Source organism: Bos grunniens, chromosome 9, assembly GCF_055505025.1.
Source record: "Bos grunniens cultivar Pamir isolate PY7600 chromosome 9, Bosgru_T2T1.0, whole genome shotgun sequence".
In the NCBI taxonomy this organism is placed as follows: Eukaryota; Metazoa; Chordata; class Mammalia; order Artiodactyla; family Bovidae; genus Bos; species Bos grunniens.
Window position 1 is genome coordinate 97,295,724 of NC_141173.1, and position 17,836 is coordinate 97,313,559.

General features: G+C 45.3%; 1 protein-coding gene across 2 annotated transcripts in view; it reads left to right on the forward strand.

Moving 5' to 3' along the window:
• SLC22A1 (solute carrier family 22 member 1) overlaps positions 1–14,424 on the forward strand; it is a 36,781-nt gene extending 22,357 nt beyond the window's left edge. For both annotated transcript variants that reach the window (XM_086316669.1, XM_086316670.1), the window contains 4 exons: positions 509–617; positions 9,913–10,025; positions 11,745–11,844; positions 14,229–14,424. In XM_086316669.1, coding sequence (XP_086172795.1) covers positions 509–617; positions 9,913–10,025; positions 11,745–11,844; positions 14,229–14,337 — 431 coding nt within the window. In that variant the 3' untranslated portion in view covers positions 14,338–14,424. The remainder of the gene's footprint in view (positions 1–508; positions 618–9,912; positions 10,026–11,744; positions 11,845–14,228) is intronic.
• Positions 14,425–17,836: the final 3,412 nt, after the last annotated feature.

The following is a 17,836-nucleotide window of genomic DNA, read 5'->3' on the forward strand; positions in this document are numbered from 1 at the left end:
GACTGAGGCAGGCAGAAGTAAGCCATTTGCCTTGTCACTCTGCTGACAGGAGGCACAGCTGAGATTCAAAAAAGCACATTCTTTCCTCTGTACAGTGAAGTCTTCCCTCAAGTGTCATCAAGTCCCCAAATCTCTCAGGACTCAGTTTAGTGGGTGTTAGTAGTGGTCGCTGAGTCATGTCCGACTCTTTGGGACGCTATGGACTGTAGCCCGCCAGGCTCCTCTGTCCACAGGATTCTCCAGGCAAGAACACTGGGGTGGGTTGCCATTTCCTCCTCCAGGGGATCTTCCCAACCCAGGGATCAAACCCAGGTGTCCCGCATTGCAAGCAGATTCTTTACCATCTGAACCACCAGGCTCAGTTTACTGATCCAAATCTGGAGGGGTTGGATAAGACAGCCTTTGGGGCCCTCCAGCTCTAAAGTCCAAGCTCCCAGTCACGGTGTCTCCTGGCACATCTGTGGGTACAGCCCTCTAGCGCTCAGATCTGCTGTCTGTCTCCTCCCAGATCTGCCCTGGTTGAATATCATGGTAGCTTGTGTCGGCCGAATGGGGATCACCATCGTGTTCCAGATGGTGTGCCTGGTCAACGCTGAGCTGTTCCCGACCTTCATCCGGTGAGTGTGTCCCGGGGACAGGGTGGCTAGCTGCTGACCTGGCTGTGGGCCAGCGGGCTCACTGAGGACCACTGCTGAAGATGCCCCCCAGGGTGGATGGGTTGGCATTGAGATGGGGGTTGGGCATCAAAGACAGAGCCCACGCCTGATGCGGTAGAGAAGGTGAGATGGACAGGCTGAAGTGGACTCAGGGTCGCGTCGTGCCCCTTACAGAGGGCCAACGCAAGAGAAAAGACATCTGGTTAAGGGAAGTTCCTATTTGGACCGTGACAATCAGAGCATTGCCACACGCAGCATGCAGGTCATCCTGTAGAATCGTTGTTATCTGCCTTTCCGTGTGAGCAGGCCGAGGTTTACAAAGGGAAGGCGAGCTTCCCAGGGTCACTCAGCTAGAAAGCGGCAGGGTCCAGGTAAGAACACGCTGCTTCGCCCCTCTTATTTTTTTTTCAATTGGAGTACGGTTGATTTACAATGCTGTGTGTGAATTTCTGCTGCACAGCCAAGAGATTCAGTTACACGTATCCATATTAATACATTCTTTCTTGTGTTCTTTTCCACTGTGGCTTGTCACAGGGTAGTGAGTGCCGTCTGCTTTGTTCTACAGTAGGACCTGGCTGTTTGTCTGTCCTGTTTACACTCGTTTGCATCTGCTAGGCCCAACCTCCCACTCCATCCCTCCCCTCCCCTTCCCTCTTGGCAACCAAGAACACACTTTTTTCTGCCCTTGGAGCTGGTATTTCCCTACAGTGACACAATACTTTGTAAGAATACCAATGGGCCCAGATCATTCATTGTTTCAAGTCAGGTTTATTGAGGCAGAATTTTCTTAGAGCAAGATTCACCCTCAAAGGCACAGTTTGACGAGTTTTGACTCATTCATTTCACCAGCACCACGATCAAGGTGACACAGACACGTCTCCATCATATGCAAATGCGTCCTCCTGTCCCTCTGTGATCCGCTTTCTCCCCTCCCACCCCCAGCACCGGGCAACCCCCGATCTGGTTTCTCTCCCTATGGCTTTGCCTTCTCTTGAATGCTACACACATGAAGTGACCTGGAGTGCAGGCTTTTGTGTTTGGCTTCTTTCGCTTGACATCAGGGGACCCATCCACGCCGTGGCTTGTAATGCTCCATTCCTTCTTATTGCTGAGTGTGGTTTCCATGCGTGGAGGATGGACCACGGTGTGTTTCTCTGTTTCTCCGTTCGTGGAGGTTTGGGCTTTTCCCAGTGATTACGACACAGGTGCCAATAAGTATTCACTTACGGGTTTATGGGCTTCCTTGTGACTCAGCTGGTAAAGACTCTGCCTGCAATGCAGGAGACCCCGGTTCTATTCCCGGGTCGGGAAGATGCACTGGAGAAAGGATAGGCTACCCACTCCAGTGTTCTTGCGTTTTTAGTGGCTCAGCTGGTAAAGAATCTGCCTGCAATGCGGGAGACCTGGGTTTGATCCCTGGGTTGGGAAGATCCCCTGGAGAAGGGAAAGGCTGCCTACTCCAGTATTCTGGCCTGGAGAATTCCATGGACTGCATATAGTCCATGGGGCTGCAAAGAGTCGGACACAACTGAGCAACTTTTGCTTCACTATGGGTCTTTGTGTGGACACACGTCTCCATTTCTCTTAGGTAAAAACTGAGGGATGGGTCATATAGTAGTTGTGTGTTTAAACTCATGAGAAACTATCAAAACGTTTTCCAAACTGGCCACACCATTTTCCATCCCACCAGCTATGTGAGACACAGGTGATTGCTCTGCATCCTCCCCGTCCTTGGTGTTGGAGGTGGTGGTGTTATCGTGACTTCGATTCACGTTGTCCTAACTACTGATAATGTTGATCACCTTTGCATGTCCTTATTACCATCTGTATCTTAGAAGGCTTAGTCTAAATGAAGAGTATTTTTATTGCAAAGGATTAACCCCCTTAAAGTTTAAATTCTGACCTTTGTTAGAGTTTGGCGCATTTCTGCAAACTCTTTTTTTTCCCCCACTTTATAAATTCTTTCTTCTCCACATATCATCAGACCAATGATGTCTAAGAACTATTCCAGCTCCCCATCCTTCTCTTACACCTGGGCAGCCCTCAGAACCCCTTCGTGAGCCAGAAGACACAGGTGACTCTGATTCACTCTTTGCTGCACATCCCTCATTAAAAGGCCCTGTCTCATCTGGAAAAGATTGTTCTGAATGGGTACAGAGAGATAAAGGCAAATGAAGGAGAAAAATCTACAATTGGCAGTTCTGAGCCCAGAGTCTAAAACAGCTGGGCCAAACAATTCCATTGTCATGGCCACTGGACCTAGGGGTCTGACTCAGAGTGTAAACCGCCAGAGGTCCTGAGTGCCTGGTCCAAGGCGGAGGAAGGCCAAGTGGCCCATCCTCAAGGGGCATAGCATCCATTTGATGAGGATTCTCAAGAACCAGGAAGGAAAGCCAGAGGTTCAGAAATAACTTTAAACTTGATGCATAGACATCACATGCCAAAGTAAGACAGTCATGAAAGTTTGGGTCTTTTCAATCAATTGAATCAAATCTAAATTGGAAAAAAAAGGATCATTTCTGTTCCTTTATTACTTTATAATCGCTTCAGGTTGACACAGTTTCTATTTGGACCATTTTGACCCTGCTTCTTACCCACAGGAGGCTTTAGAGTTGAACAGCTTCCTCCTTCTAACTGTCTGCAACATACAGTGTCAAGACCCACGTGTCGCTTGTGCTAAAGAACCCGCCTGCCAGTGCAGGAGACACAAGAGACGTGGGTTTGATTCCTGGGTTGGGAAGACCCCCTGGAGGAGGGCATGGCAACCCGCTCCAGTATTCTTGCCTGGAGAATCCCATGAACAGAGGAGCTTGGTGGGCTACAGTTCTTAGGGTCGCACGGAGTCAGACACGACTGAGGTGACATGGCATGCACGCGCGCACACTCGCTCTGTCTTGTATTGAAAATCATCCACCCGTTTTTACCTCTTCTCTGTATTATGTGCTCCTGGAACACAGAGACTACATAGCGCTCTTGTCTGCGCCTCCTGAGAATGCTCTGTAGCCATGCTAACCGGGCACCTGGAGCTTGCAGAATGAACGACTGAAGTGTCCCAGAGACCTGAATTTTCTTAATTTTATTTTTTAAGATGTTTATTGTTTTAAATTAGTTTTGGCTGCACTGGGTCTTCACTGTTGCATGTAGGCTTTCTCTAGTTGCAGCGAGTGGGGCTACTCTCCAGCTGCAACACACGGGCTTCTCGTTGCTGTGGCTTCTCTTGTTGCAGAGCGTGGACTCTAGAGCACACTCAGTAGTTGTGGCGCACGGGCTTAGCTGCTCTGTGGCCTGGGGGGTCTTCCTGGGCCTAGGATGAAACCGCGTCCCCTGCATTGCAAGGCGGATTCTGAACCACTGGGCCACCAGGGAAGCCCTATGAGTTTTAAAGATGGAAACCAGTTTCTCACTTCTTTTAGCTTCCGTGTGCTTATAAAATCTGTCTCTTTTTTAAGACTTATTCTCTTAAAATTATTTTAAAAATGGTGATTTTTTTTCCTCCTCTTGGAAACCACACTAAAGCCATTAGAAGAATGAGAAGAATATATGAGGGCATGTCTTTATTATTTACTACTACTGTGTGAGAATCTACATTTTTATCAATGAAAATTTCAACAAAAATAATTTAATAGCAACAAAAAAGAAGGAGATGCAGAAAAAAAAAAAAAAACACAGCAAATGCCATCTTTGAAAGTAGGATGACCTTGAAAGAATGTGTAAGAAGAAGGGCTGCCTAGTACAGTGAATGTAAAAGGGTCTAGAAGACTCCAGGGAGGTCCACTGGGGCAGCAAATTTGAGACAAGGCCAGAGGTTTCCCAAGGTAGGAAGGGAGCTTGAAGGATCGAACCCACAATCCCTTGCTGGAGGAATAAGATGGGCGCAGGGGCTGGAGGTACGTGTTTCCTTCTTTGGATGCTGTGTGGCTGGAGGGGAGGAGGGGCGGGCGAGCTGCGGGAGACACTCAGGAGCCTTGAGGGAGCACTGCACTGCGGGCAGGACGGAGGGGAGAGGCCCTGCAGGGCGAGCGGTTCCATGCTGTCTACGTCCTTTGTTCGGTCTCTCAGTTGTGTCCGACTCTGCGACCCCATGAACTGCAGCACACCAAGCTTCCCTGTCCTTCCCTATCTCTCATGTCCACTGAGTCAGTGATGCTATCTAACCATCTCATCCTCTGCTGCCCACTTCTCCTTTTGCCTTCAGTCTTTCCCAGCATCAGAGTCTTTTCCAATGAGTTGGTTCTTCTTATCAGGTGGCCAAAATATTGGAGCTTCAGCTTCAGCATCAGTCCTTCCAATGAATATTCAGGACTGATTTCCTTTAGGATGGATTGGTTTGATCTCCTTGCAGTCCAAGGGACTCTCAAGAATCTTCTCTAGCACCGCAATTTGAAAGCATCAATTCTTTGGCACTCAGCCTTCTTTATGGGCCAACTCACACATCCGTACATGACTATTGGAAAAACCATAGCTTCGACTAGATGGACCTTTATGGCAAAGTGACGCCTCTGCTTTTTCATATGCTGTCTAGGTTTGTCATAGTATTCCTTCCAAGGAGCAAGCGTCTTTTAATGTCATGAGTAGGGATAACAGAGTCAAAGCATCTAATCATAGACAGCCCTGGCCAGAAAGAGAATTTCTAATAGCTTAAAACATGCCCTGGTCCCTGTCCACAAATCCTTCTAAAATAGCTGCTACAGGAAGAAATAATAGTGTTGAATGCTGAATCACAAATAAAAAAGTAACTTTCCCAGGAGCTATACAGATATATCATGAGATAAAAAGGAGAAAGGAAGAGGAAAAGCAAGTGACAAATGAAGAAAATGCATAGGGAAAATATTATCAGAAAGCAAATGAAGAGTATAGCCAAGTGTGCTATGACCAGGTGCAAAGCAGTAATGAATTAGCCGTCTCTGTAAAAGAAGAGTGTGAAGCAGAGAATGTAAGTTCTTGGGAGAATGTGTGATAAGACAAGAGATGGAGTCAGCTCAGCCTAAAAAAATAAAAAGAAATATTAAAATATTTCACAAATGAAAACCACTTTGAAAGCAGTACAAGGGAGAATTGATAAAGAAAAGGTAAGATAGAACTAAGAATTGCAAAATAAGATTGAAATAAGCAAAGAGTTTAAAAGGCTTAGAGATTATACTTATAATGTCCCAAAGAAGATCATTAAAATAATGAAACCAAAGAACAAAGAACTTAAAAGAACTTCTGGAAATAAAAGAATGCTTGGATCTATGATTTGAAGGGGCATACAGTGAGAGTTACAGGAAAACTTGATTCTGAGCAATATTAGCAAATATTCCAGTTAAGTTACTGTGCTTCAGAGATAAAGAAAGACTTATGAGGTACCGAGGCTGAACGTGTAAGTCACATGTATCAGGAGAAAATCAAACTGATACCATTTGATGAAGATGGTGAAACTTGCTGCAATGATCCCAAGGAGAGGAAATGTACTCAAAGAATTTTATCCAAAATCTCATTCCCAGATAAAAACAACATCCAATTATTTTGTTCCTTAAAAATATGGTTATTATAAACTTTTTCCAAAAAAGCTATTAGAGAAAAAATTCTCAGTAAACACAGTAAGTAGAGTAATGCTTCAAAATTATTGATGGTGATCACTGAATCTGAGATTAAAACCCTCAGTTTCTGTTTTGATTACAGAATATAAATTGACAATACAGAAATGCTATAACTAAAATTGGACTGTAGCTTTCCAGGCTCCTCTGTCCATGGAATTCTCCAGGCAAAGATGCTGGAGTCATTTCCTTTTCCAGGGGATATTCCCGACCCAGGGATAGAGCCCAGGTCTCCTGCATGGCAGGCAAATTCTTTACTATCTGAGCCACCAGGGAAGCCCAATAACTAAAAAAAGTTGGAAAGGAAAGAGAGAATGTTGGAGATGGTGTGATACACTGATTTTCTCAATACTTTTTCCAGGAAAAAATATATCACTAAAAGCTAATAAATTAAGTAGTTTTTAGGCATATTTTAAGAGATGAAGGCAAACAGTAAAAACAATGATATTATTAACTACAGCCAGTGCATGCAGGGATGATTTGAGGAGAAAGTAAAAATACACTAATTTTAAAGTTTTTCGTAATAGTTAACCAATACTATTTAAAGAAATAGAGTGTTAGGTATATTCTCAAACCTTCCAAATTATCAGAAAAAATACACATAACCAACACAAATTGAGAAATAAAAGACACAGAAAACAATAAAAAACATGGCATGTGTTGAAATATTTATAAAATATTAATAAACAGTTAATGACAGAATTAAGAACAAACATTTCTGATATTTAAATAAATATAAAAAGACTTAACTCCTTTATTCAAAAACAAAAAGGCTCTAATTTCATTATAAAGCAAAATCCAACAATTTGCTGCATAGTTGCAGTATAACTTTTCCTCAGAAATGTTGAGAAGCAAGAAATGCACAAAAGCAGGGGGTTCCCCAGTGGCTCAGTGGTAAAAAACCCACTTGCAATGCAGGAGACTCCGGAGACATGAGTTTGATCCCTGGGTCGGGAAGATCACCTGGAGGAGGAAATGGCAACCCGCTCCAGTGTTCTTGCCTGGAGAATCCCATGGATGGAGGAGCCTGGCAGGCTGCAGTCCTTGGGGCCGCAAAAAGTCAGACACGACTGAGCGCACAGCACACACCTACTGGCTAAATGGAAACAAAAATGTAGCAAGAATCATGATTCTATCAGACAAAGTTGAATTTATGCAAAAATGTGTTAAGACAAAGAAGACCCTAAATCGTAGTTAAGAGAGAATCCACAATGGTTTCACAGGATAGTTTTATAAAATATTTAATTAATAGAAAATGTCAGTGATCCACAGTTCTAGAGTATAGGAAAAGAAGGAAGTTTTTAAAAAAATTGTTTATAAAGCTCTCATGATGGTGGTGTCAAATAGCAACAAAAATAAAGGAAACGAAAACTACAAACATTATTTATGAATGATAAATTCAAATCCTAAACAATGTATTATCAAGCAGAAGAGTGGAGCACATTAAAATAATAATACATCATATCTAAGATGGGTTATTCCAGGAATACAAAGATAGCTTAATATTAGAAAATCATAGTATAGTTCATGCTAATAAATTAAAAGAGAAAATTGTACTCTTCTCTCCACAGATAAAAGAGGCATTCAATAAAAGTCAACACCTATTTTTGTTTTTTAAATCTCTCAATAAACATGGATAGATAATTTTTCATATAGTTTTCTCAGTATGTTTTCCAGCTAAAAAGAAAGATATTATTGAAAGCTGGTGAATCAAGTAAATTACAAAGCATATTTAATGATTATAATGGCAAACACTAAATAAATAACTAAACTGAGGTCATAGAGAGAGACTTTGGGAAGGGAAGAAAAATGTTCTAATGTTATAATTACTCATTTTAGGAAGTAAGAAATTGTGCAAATGGATGTAATAGAAGAAGCTTAAAAGGATAAAACTTTTCTTGATTTATTGTTCCTAATTTAACCATGCCTTCGACCCAAAGCTCAAGATTATTTACAGGAATACCCTGAAGTAGCTATATTCATATAAGACAGAATGATTGAAAACTATTGTCAGGGATAAAGAGATCATTTCAAGTAGACAGTTTCCTCCCTAGCTTTCTTTGTCCTTTATTTCTTAATCTCCTCTCTTTATCCTTCCCCGTCCCTCTATGTAAAAGCAAAAACTCTATTCAGACCAACCAGTTCTCCAAATCTCCAGACCATTGTTATAATCCAATTCTGACATTCAGTTCAGTTCAGTCACTCAGTCCTGTCCGACTCTTTGTGACCCCATGGACTGCAGCATGCCAGGCTTCCCTGTCCATCACCAACTCCCAGAGCTTGCTCAGACTCGATGGTATCATCGAGTTGGTGATGCCATCCACCCATCTCATCCTCTGTTGTTCCCGTCTCCTTCTGCCTTCAATTTTTCCCAGCATCAGGATCTTTTCCAATGAGTCAGTTCTTCACATCAGGTGGCCAAAGTATTGGAGTTTCAGCTTCAACATCAGTCCTTCCAGTAAATATTCAGGACTGATTTCCTTTAGGATTGACTGATTTGATCTCCCTGCAGTCCGAGGGAGTCTCAAGAGTCTCCTCCAACACCACAGTTCAAAAGCATCAATTCTTTGGCACTCAGCTTTCTTTATGGTCCAATTCTCACATCCACACATGACTACTGGAAAAACCAGAGCTTTGACTAGACAGGCCTTTGTTGGCAAAGTGATGTCTCTGCTTTTTAATATGCTATCTAGGTTGGTCATAGCTTTTCTTCCACTGAGCAAGCGTCTTAATTTCATGGCTGTAGTCACCATCTGCAGTGATTTTAGAGCCCAAGAAAATAAAGTCTGTCACTGTTTCCACTGTTTCCCCATCTATTTGCCATGAAGTGATGGGACTGGATGCCATGACCTTAGTTTTCTGAATGTTGAGTTTTAAGCCAACTTTCTCACTCTCCTCCTTCACTTTCATCAAGAGACTCTTTAGTTCTTCTTTGCTTTCTGCCGTAAGGGTGGTGTCATCTGCGTATCTGAGGTTATGGGTATTTCTCCTGGCCATCTTGATTCCAGTTTGTGCTTCATCCAGCCTGGCATTTCCCAAATTAGCAACCTCCCTCCTGGAGTTCATTCATTTGCTATAAGGCCCATAGAACTCAGGGAAGCACTTACACTTTCTCATTTGTTATAAAGGTTATAAACAGGCAACCAGAGGAAGAGATTCACAGGCAAGGCTAGTAGAGTCCCAGCACAGGCACTTCTGTCCCCCTGGAGCTGGGACGTGTCTTTCTCTTAGCACATTACGTAGGCGTGGTTGATGAAATAATCAGTGATTTTTTTTTTAAAGAATATGTATTTATTTATTTTTGGCTGTGCTGGGTCTTCGTGGCTGTGCTCGGGCTTTCTCCAGTTGCCGTGAGCAGGGGCTACTCTTCCTTCGGGACCACGGGCTTCAGGAGTTGCAGCACACAGACTCGGTGGTTGTGGCGTACGAGCTTGGCTGCTCCACGGCATGTGGAATCTTCCTGGACCAGGGATCGAACCCATGTCCCCTGCATTGGCAGGTGGATTTCTATCCACTGTGCCACCAGGGAAGTCCAGTCCTCAGAGATTAATCCCATCTCCAGCCCCTCTCCCCTCCCTGGAGGTTGGGGAATGGGCGGTGTAATTGCTGTAGCGTAAGTTTACCATTTGAAACACTGATTCACAGAAATGTCATCTTTTTCGGTCTCTGTATTTTACCAGGAACCTTGGCATGATGGTGTGTTCCTCCCTGTGTGATTTGGGTGGGGTTCTCACCCCGTTCCTGGTCTTCAGGCTGATGGAGGTTTGGCAAGGCTCGCCGCTCATTTTGTTTGGTAAGACTTCATGACACGTTTATTACTTCTTATTCACAGCCCAGTGTGAATAGTCGGTAACTACTGGATGAGTGAATGGTACCCCCAGCGAGTGTACAGAAGGGAAGGATGGTGTCTGCCCTTTCATTGTCTCCTGGCTCCTCTGTCTTGCTTCACGGGAAAGATAAGATGCCGTTCTTATAACATGGGCCAGAGGTTTATGTCCTGTGGCTCTGGAGTCCAATAATTCCTTCTACAGAATAGAGCAGGAGAGCGTTTTTGACGTAGCCTCCTGGTGTCCTGTGAATGTGACTCCCAACTTCGGTGAACTTAACATGTGAAGATGCTAGGCTGTCACTCTTCTGCTTCCAGATCTTAACAATCGACAGCAGACACACAGGCACAGTGGGAATCCAAGTTTAGTACCTGGTTTGTTACTGATTATGTTAGATTAGAGGAGGAGGAGGGAACTCATCCACTTCTCCCCAGACCTGCCACTCAGCGGAGGGCAAAACCACTGCGCACGTGTGGAGACCTGCCATGTCTGGGCCAGGTGAGCCCATCAGGGGAGGGTGGGGCGGGAGTGGATGCGTAGCGAGAGAGGCCCACACTGCCCACATCCGCATCAGCTGGGCTCCATGTCGTATGTGTGTAGTAGCTGTAATATACACTGTATAGGTTATATATGGGCGCCCCAGGTGGTGCAGTGGTGAAGAATCTGCCTGCCAGTGCAGGAGATGCGGGTTCAATCCCTGGATTAGGAAGATCCTTTGGAGGAGGAAATGGAAACCCACTCCAATATTCTTGCCTGGAAAATCCCATGGATAAAGGAGCCTGGAAGCCTGCAGTCCATGGGGCCACAAAGAGCCAGATATAACTGAGTGAGCATGCATGCATAGTTTATATTATACAATTATATATCATATTACATTATATTATATATATAAATATAATAAGGGCTTCCTAGGTGGTGCTAGCGGTAAGGAACCTGCCTGCCAAGGCAGGAGACATAAGAGATGTGGGTTTGATCTCTGGGTTGGGAAGAACCCCTGGAGGAGGGTGTGGCAATCAATTCCAGTATGCTTACCTGGAGAATCCCATGGACAGAGGAGCCTGGTGGGCTACAGTTCATGGAGTCTCAAAGTGTCGGACAAGACTGAAGTGACTTATCCTGCATGCACGCGTGTATATAATAGTTGCTACATATATACTTTATACATAGTTACGAGTCAAAATTGAGTTTCCTATCATTCCCAAGGTACCTGAATCGATAACCCCCCTAATATTTAAACATCAGTTGCTCTAGAACTGTATTCTTAGGTAGATGTACTTTGAGGCTTTCTGGGTAGCTCAGCTGGTACAGAATCTGCCTGCAACGCAGGAGACCTGGGTTGGATCCCTGGGTTGGAGGAGGGCATGGTAAGTAACTACTCCAGTATTCTTGCCTGGAGAACTCCATGGACAGAGAAGCCTGGTGGGCTACAGTCCAAGGGATCACAAAGAGTCAGACACGACTGAGCAACTAAGCACAGCACAGGTGTACAAGGAGGGAAGTGTTTCCTTTCTTACTCTGCCATTTCCCCCGTTATCGTATCACTTTTAATTTTCTAGACAACGCTGACTTTTTGAAGTGGCCCTCGCTTATGTATTGCCTACGCATCTCTTTAGTTAGCTGTCATCATCTGTAAAAGGTGTTGGCCATGCTCTAACGGCTCCATGTTGAATCTGTCTCGTTTGAAGCGGCCTTGGGGCTGGTTGCCGGGGGAATGACGCTGCTTCTTCCGGAGACCAAGGGGGTCACTTTGCCAGAGACCATCGAGGATGCCGAGAACCTGCAGAGGTGAGCGCCGGCCACTGAGGGACCCAGAGCCCCATGTTAGACTTGCCCTCCCGGTTATGAACACTCTCCATTTCCTGTCTCCTGGGAGAGCTTTACAGGTCTTGTGCGGCCTGTTATCACCCCCAGAGCTGCTACAGACAGAAACACAACGCAGTGACTATTGGCTAAAAAGGAAAGCAGGGAGAGCCGGAGTGTATGTTTTTGGTTGGCAGTCACCTGCTCTAAACCGTGAGATGCAAGGTTTTGTTTGTGATGCTGACCATGCGGAGCACCACGGCCTCTAGCTCACTCCAGAGTTGCTGGGAGCTATTTTTAAATCAATCTTCTGTCTTTTTTGTGACTGTTGGTTCAAATTCCTTAGTGACTTTCTTCACAAAGAAGAATGACTTAAAACCTTCACTCCTGTAACAGGGACAAGGGCTTCATTGGAGTCTCAGGTCCTACTCTTAGAGGCACCAAACAGGAAAGGGAGAAAAAGTGTCCGATGATGTAGTCATTACAGGCTTGGCTCTTGGATTCTATGTAAGGACCCACGTGTCCCTGGGAAGTAGAGCGAAGAGACTCTGGGGACTCGTTAAAGCTTAGCTTCAGTCCAGGGGCAGCCACCTACTCGGCCATGTGACCTTGGGAATATCATTGAACCCTCTAACCTTCATTTCCTTGCCTGAAAAATAGCCACAATAATACTTAGTTGAGAGATGTGCTGTGAAAATTCAATGAGGTTAAGTAGGTGACAACGACTTATCCACAGCCCGGCACATAGTAGGTGTCCAACAAACCTTGGATTCTTGCCATTCTTCATGCATATTGTGTGATTTCCTCGGTGATTCTCAAATTTACTCTGCAGAGGAGTCACAAATGGAGCTTGCTAAAATGCAGATTCCTAGGCCTTTTAGGTTTTGGACTTCATAATTGAATGGGGGAACCTGATCTTTTCATGACGATCAATACCCGTCAGCGTGCCTCACTTTGAGAAATTCTTCATCTCTCAGTACTGATAAGGGACACACGCTCTATGTGAACTGTAAGCACATTTTGTCGTCTGTGTAGCAGACACACACAGCTACACGTTTGTCCTTGATGACAATGTCTTCCTCTGGCCCCAAGGAGTAGACACATATAGCTAAGGCTAACTACCTGATTTTGAAAAGTTTCGTTATAATTTGTAAATAGACACTTGGTCATCTTTTATGATGCTGTGTTTGTCCCTTCACTCCATCATCAGAGCTATTCCTGCCCGGCCAGGGGAGGCCAGGGCTTCTGCTTGGAGCTCCATGCCGCCATGGACACCCTCTGTTCTCGATAATGCCCTTCACTATGTATAATCACCACTTATTTCATTATCTGTCTTCTCTGCTATACGAATTTCATAAATAGAGAGATCATTTCAACTGATACCTTCTTGGGACTTCCCAGGTGGTCCAGTGGCTAAGACACCATGCTCCCAAAACAGGGGGCCCGGGTTCAATCTATGGTCAGAGAACTAGATTCTGCAACCAAGATCCCTTGTAGCCAAATCAATGATTTATTTAAAAAATGACACGTTCTTCCCTACTTTCCAGGAAACAAGGTCAGGGATTGGGAGTGATGGGAGCTCTGGCTAATAGATGTCACACTGCGTCAACTTCACTGAGTTTCAGGTGCCCATCCTCGCAAAACCCTGTGAGGCAGCTGTTGTCATTAGCTACAGATAAAGGAAATTGTGCTAGATACCCCCGAGCCCCAGCTTCAGAATGGAACGCTGACTCTCAGGGGATGCTGTGAGACAGAGACACAACAGATGCTCTGTGGAAGGGCCAGCAAACCCTTTCTGTAAAGGACCAAGGAGTAAATACTTGCGGCTTTGGGGACGTGCAGTCTTTGTCCCTAGGTTCTGTCCTTTCAGAACGAAAGCGGTCACAGTTCATAAATGAATGGGCGTGGCTGGGTTCCAGCACAACTTTATGTATGGAAGTTGACATTGAGATTTCATCCAGTTTTCAAATGTCAAGAAATAATATTTAACATTTGACTTTCAAGAACTATTTAAAAATGTAAGAAACCATAGCAAAACAGGCAGAGGACCAGAAACTATCCACCCGAGGTCTCTGCTGAGCCTGTTCTTCTTCATCACCTGCTATGCACATTCTCACCTTCGGAGACTTATTCCCAGATGAAACTTTGCAACAGATTCTTAAAAAGCCATTATTGATATTAACTTAAAAACTAGAAAAGAGATATTTATTTCTTTGGCTGCATCGGGTCTTAGCTGTGGCAGGCAGGATCTAGTTCCCTGACCAGGGATCGAACCTGGGGCCGCCTGCTTTGGGAGTGTGGAATCTTAGCCACCAGACCACCAAGGAAGTCCCTATTGTAACTAAAATTTTTCTTTTTGGTCACTGCAGGAAAGCAAAACCCAAAGAAAACAAGATTTACCTTCAGGTTCAAACATCAGAACTCAACACACAGGCAGCCGAGAGAGATGCTTCGCAGGGGACCGCGCAGCAGAAGTGAAGACCGAGTTCTCACCCTTTCAGAAGCCCTGAACGCTTCCTCCCACCTGCCTGCCCTCAAATCAATATCAGTTCTAGAGAATGCTAACTGTGCTTTGCTCTATTTTGTTTTCTTGAAGTCTCGCAAAGCTCTGGCTATCTTTTATCTACTTATCTTCTTTAGTGAGAGCTATTGGTGGTTAGCAAGTACTTACTTATCCAAAGTATTTTGAAAGCCCAGTAGCATTTAAATACTGTTAGACCAGAGGCCTCTGTCATTGGCTTCCTAGAATAAGTATTGTTTTATTCACTCTCTGAAAGAAAACGTCTTTGTAGGCATCATGTTGGCAAAAGTATTTTAGCATGTAGGCTCCTTGGAGGACTACTGGTTTATGAATATGGTGACTCGTCCAGCCAACTCTATCCTAAGCATGCTTATACACTCATGATGGCACAAAACAGGCTCCTTATTCCAAGACCAGAAGGTCTATAAGAATTTTGGGGGAAAGAGTTTCGGCGACCCGCATTTTAGGAATGCCTCATTCTATTTCACTCTTGCTTTTAGTTCTTTTTGGTGATTCTAGAAGGTGACCTCATACGCCAACAATGGAATATCACAGTGAACATATAAAAAAGGAGTTCAGCTTACTTTTTATAATTTTTTAAAGAAATGTTTTGACTTCACTGCATGGCATGTGGGATCTTAATTCCCTGATCACGGATTGAACCCATGTCCCCTGCATTGGAAGCGTGGAGTTAACCCACTGGACCACTGAGGAAGTCCCAAGTTCAATTTACTCTGAGTTAGTAGTAACTGGCGGAGAAGGCAATGGCACCCCACTACAGTACTCTTGCCTGAAAATCCATGGATGGAGGAGCCTGGTAGGCTGTAGTTCATGGGGTTGCTAAAAGTTAGACATGACTGAGCGACTTCACTTTCACTTTTTACTTTCATGCATTGGAGAAGGAAATGGCAAGCCACTCCAGTATTCTTGCCTGGAGAATCCCAGGGATGGGGAAGCCTGGTGGGCTGCCGTCTATGGGGTCGCACAGAGTCGGACACGACTGAAGCGACTTAGCAGCAGCTGTAGTAACTGGTTCAAGTTCTAGTTCAAGAAGTGATTTCAGTTCTTAGAGAAAACAGAAACTTTGTTTATTTTAAAAGTTCTTTATTCGTGAGACAAACCACAAATGAGGACCCTTCAGAACACACTGTGGGAGAAAAGATTCGAATGCAAATTGGAGGCATGATTGAAGACATGTGGTATTGCCTTATAAACACTCCTGGCCAGATTGGCTGAGCCAAGGGACGGCCTCGTGGACTCGTGATATTGGGATTTCGTTCTGGGCAGCACTGATCTTCCTTTGAGAGTGAACATGAGCTAATTGGAAACCTGAAACTCTGCCATTGGTAAAACAACAAAAACAAAAAAATCAACTAGATTCGAATTTTTAAAATTATAAATAAATAAATAACTAAAACAAAACCACATCTGGGGCGCATGGAGGGGACCTAGTGCTCCACTTCAGCTTCTCCCAAGCAAAGCCCCAATTCTGAGTCTTCTCTTTCTGACTGTCACAGTTATACTCTTTACTGGTAGCAAATACGTTAATTGCAGGCTTTGAATCAGTTTTTCAAATGTGTATTAAAAAATACCCTCTCTAATTTTCCTTAGAATCTTGGGCAAAGCTCCTGAAGAAGGCTTTAGATGGAGAGGTTGCTGTTTTTTCAGTCTCTAAGTTGCGTCTGACTCCCGGCAACCTCATGGACTGCAGCATACCAGGCTTCCCTGGCCTTCACTATCTCCCGGAACTTGCTCAAACTCATGTCCATCAAGTCGATGATGCCATCCAACCCTCTCATCCTCTGTCACCCCCTTCTCCTCCCGCCTTCAATCTTTCCCAGCATCAGGGTCTTTTCCAATGAGTCAACTCTTTGCATCAGGTGGCCAAAGTATTGGAGCTGGGTTATTGTTAAAAACAACAGTAAAACCTCTGATTTTCTTTCTGCTTAGAAGACATGTCTGGACAAAGTAGACACGTGGTTCTGGGAGAGAAGCAGGTCACCCTTGAACATCACAAGGGTTTGGATCAGAGTGAAGCCTGTCTGAACCGTGAAGGAGTGCTTCTCTGGCATCCTGGGAGCAGCTTCTCCAGGGCACAGGAGGAAAGCCGTGTGTCAGGAGGGGACATTGGGCCCCCGACTCCTCGCTGTAGCTACAACAGAGCCAGAGTCATTCCTTCAGGGGTCGGTGGGTGGGGGTGGGCCACAGAAGGCAGGCGAACACTTAGAGTGCCTGGGAGGTGTGACTCAGGCCTCAGGAAGCAGGCAGCTCCTGGAAAGGGCGTGGCAGCCAAGCATCCCCAGGCCTCCCCGGAAGAAGTCTTGTTCCTTCAGCATGCTTCTACTGAGCACCTGCTGTATGCATGCCTCTGTCATCTTGGCCCCTTAGAGAACCGGAAGGAAGCTATAGATGTGCTGGGACCAATGCCCACATGAGGACTCACAGTAGAAATGAAGCCCTTGTGAGGTCATTTCAGTCATCCTGTTGGACGTGGAGGAGCAGCACAGCCAGCCTCAAAGGAAGTGGAGGGATGGGAGGGCCTCGACGTCAGCTCCCCAGCATGCCCCAGGTTCCTGCAGTGTCTAGAGCCCCACGTTTAGAGATTCTCCCTGCAGGTCTTGAAAGCTAACCACTGATGAGACAGAGGAAGCAATGGGGGCGGGGCTGCCTGCCTGGTCGGACCCAATGGGGACAGGTGGGCGGGGCCAGTGTCTACAGAGGGCGGGTGATTGCAGGACAGGAAGCGTGCTCCCTGGGACACAGCGTGGCCCTAAAGTGGCAACGTTATGTCACAGAAGGCGACCCAACCCTGGAATGAGCCGAATTTGACTCCCATGCCTCCTCCCCCATCTGCTGATGTTATGGCCTCGTCCCAGCTCCAGTCCACCTGGTCCCCACATCTGCATGGCCCAGGGGACCTTCCGAACTCCAGCTGGAGAAACCACTGAGCCATCCGACACTGCAGTCCCTGCACTGGTTGCTAAGGGCAACGTGTCCTATTTCCACCCCACTATGTCTCCTTTCTGCAGGTGAAGGTCCAAAATCTGATATTTCGAGACATTGGTAGACTTCCCTGGGGGTGCGTTAGTCTAATGCAGTGGTTTAAATTTGCCTGTAACTGAAATCTCCCAAACATCTGAAGCTTAAACCAGATAAGAGTTCTGCTCACATTGAAGAAATTCGAGGCTGTCTGTCCGGCGCTAGTTGATGGCTTGGGGACTGGTTCTGGTGCCACCATCTCCTTGCTCTGCTGGACAGGGCTCCCCAGGACCCAGGTGGCTGCTGGGGCACACCCATTGTACCTACACCCTCTGCTGGGGATGGAGCCAGGCCCCACTGCAGGGGACAGGGCACAGCGGGGAGGACACTTCCTGGAAGAATGAGGACTTCAGATAAAAACTAAGTCTGAGAAACACAAGGTTGCATTTCTCACACATTTGAATTTCGTGGCCTGAG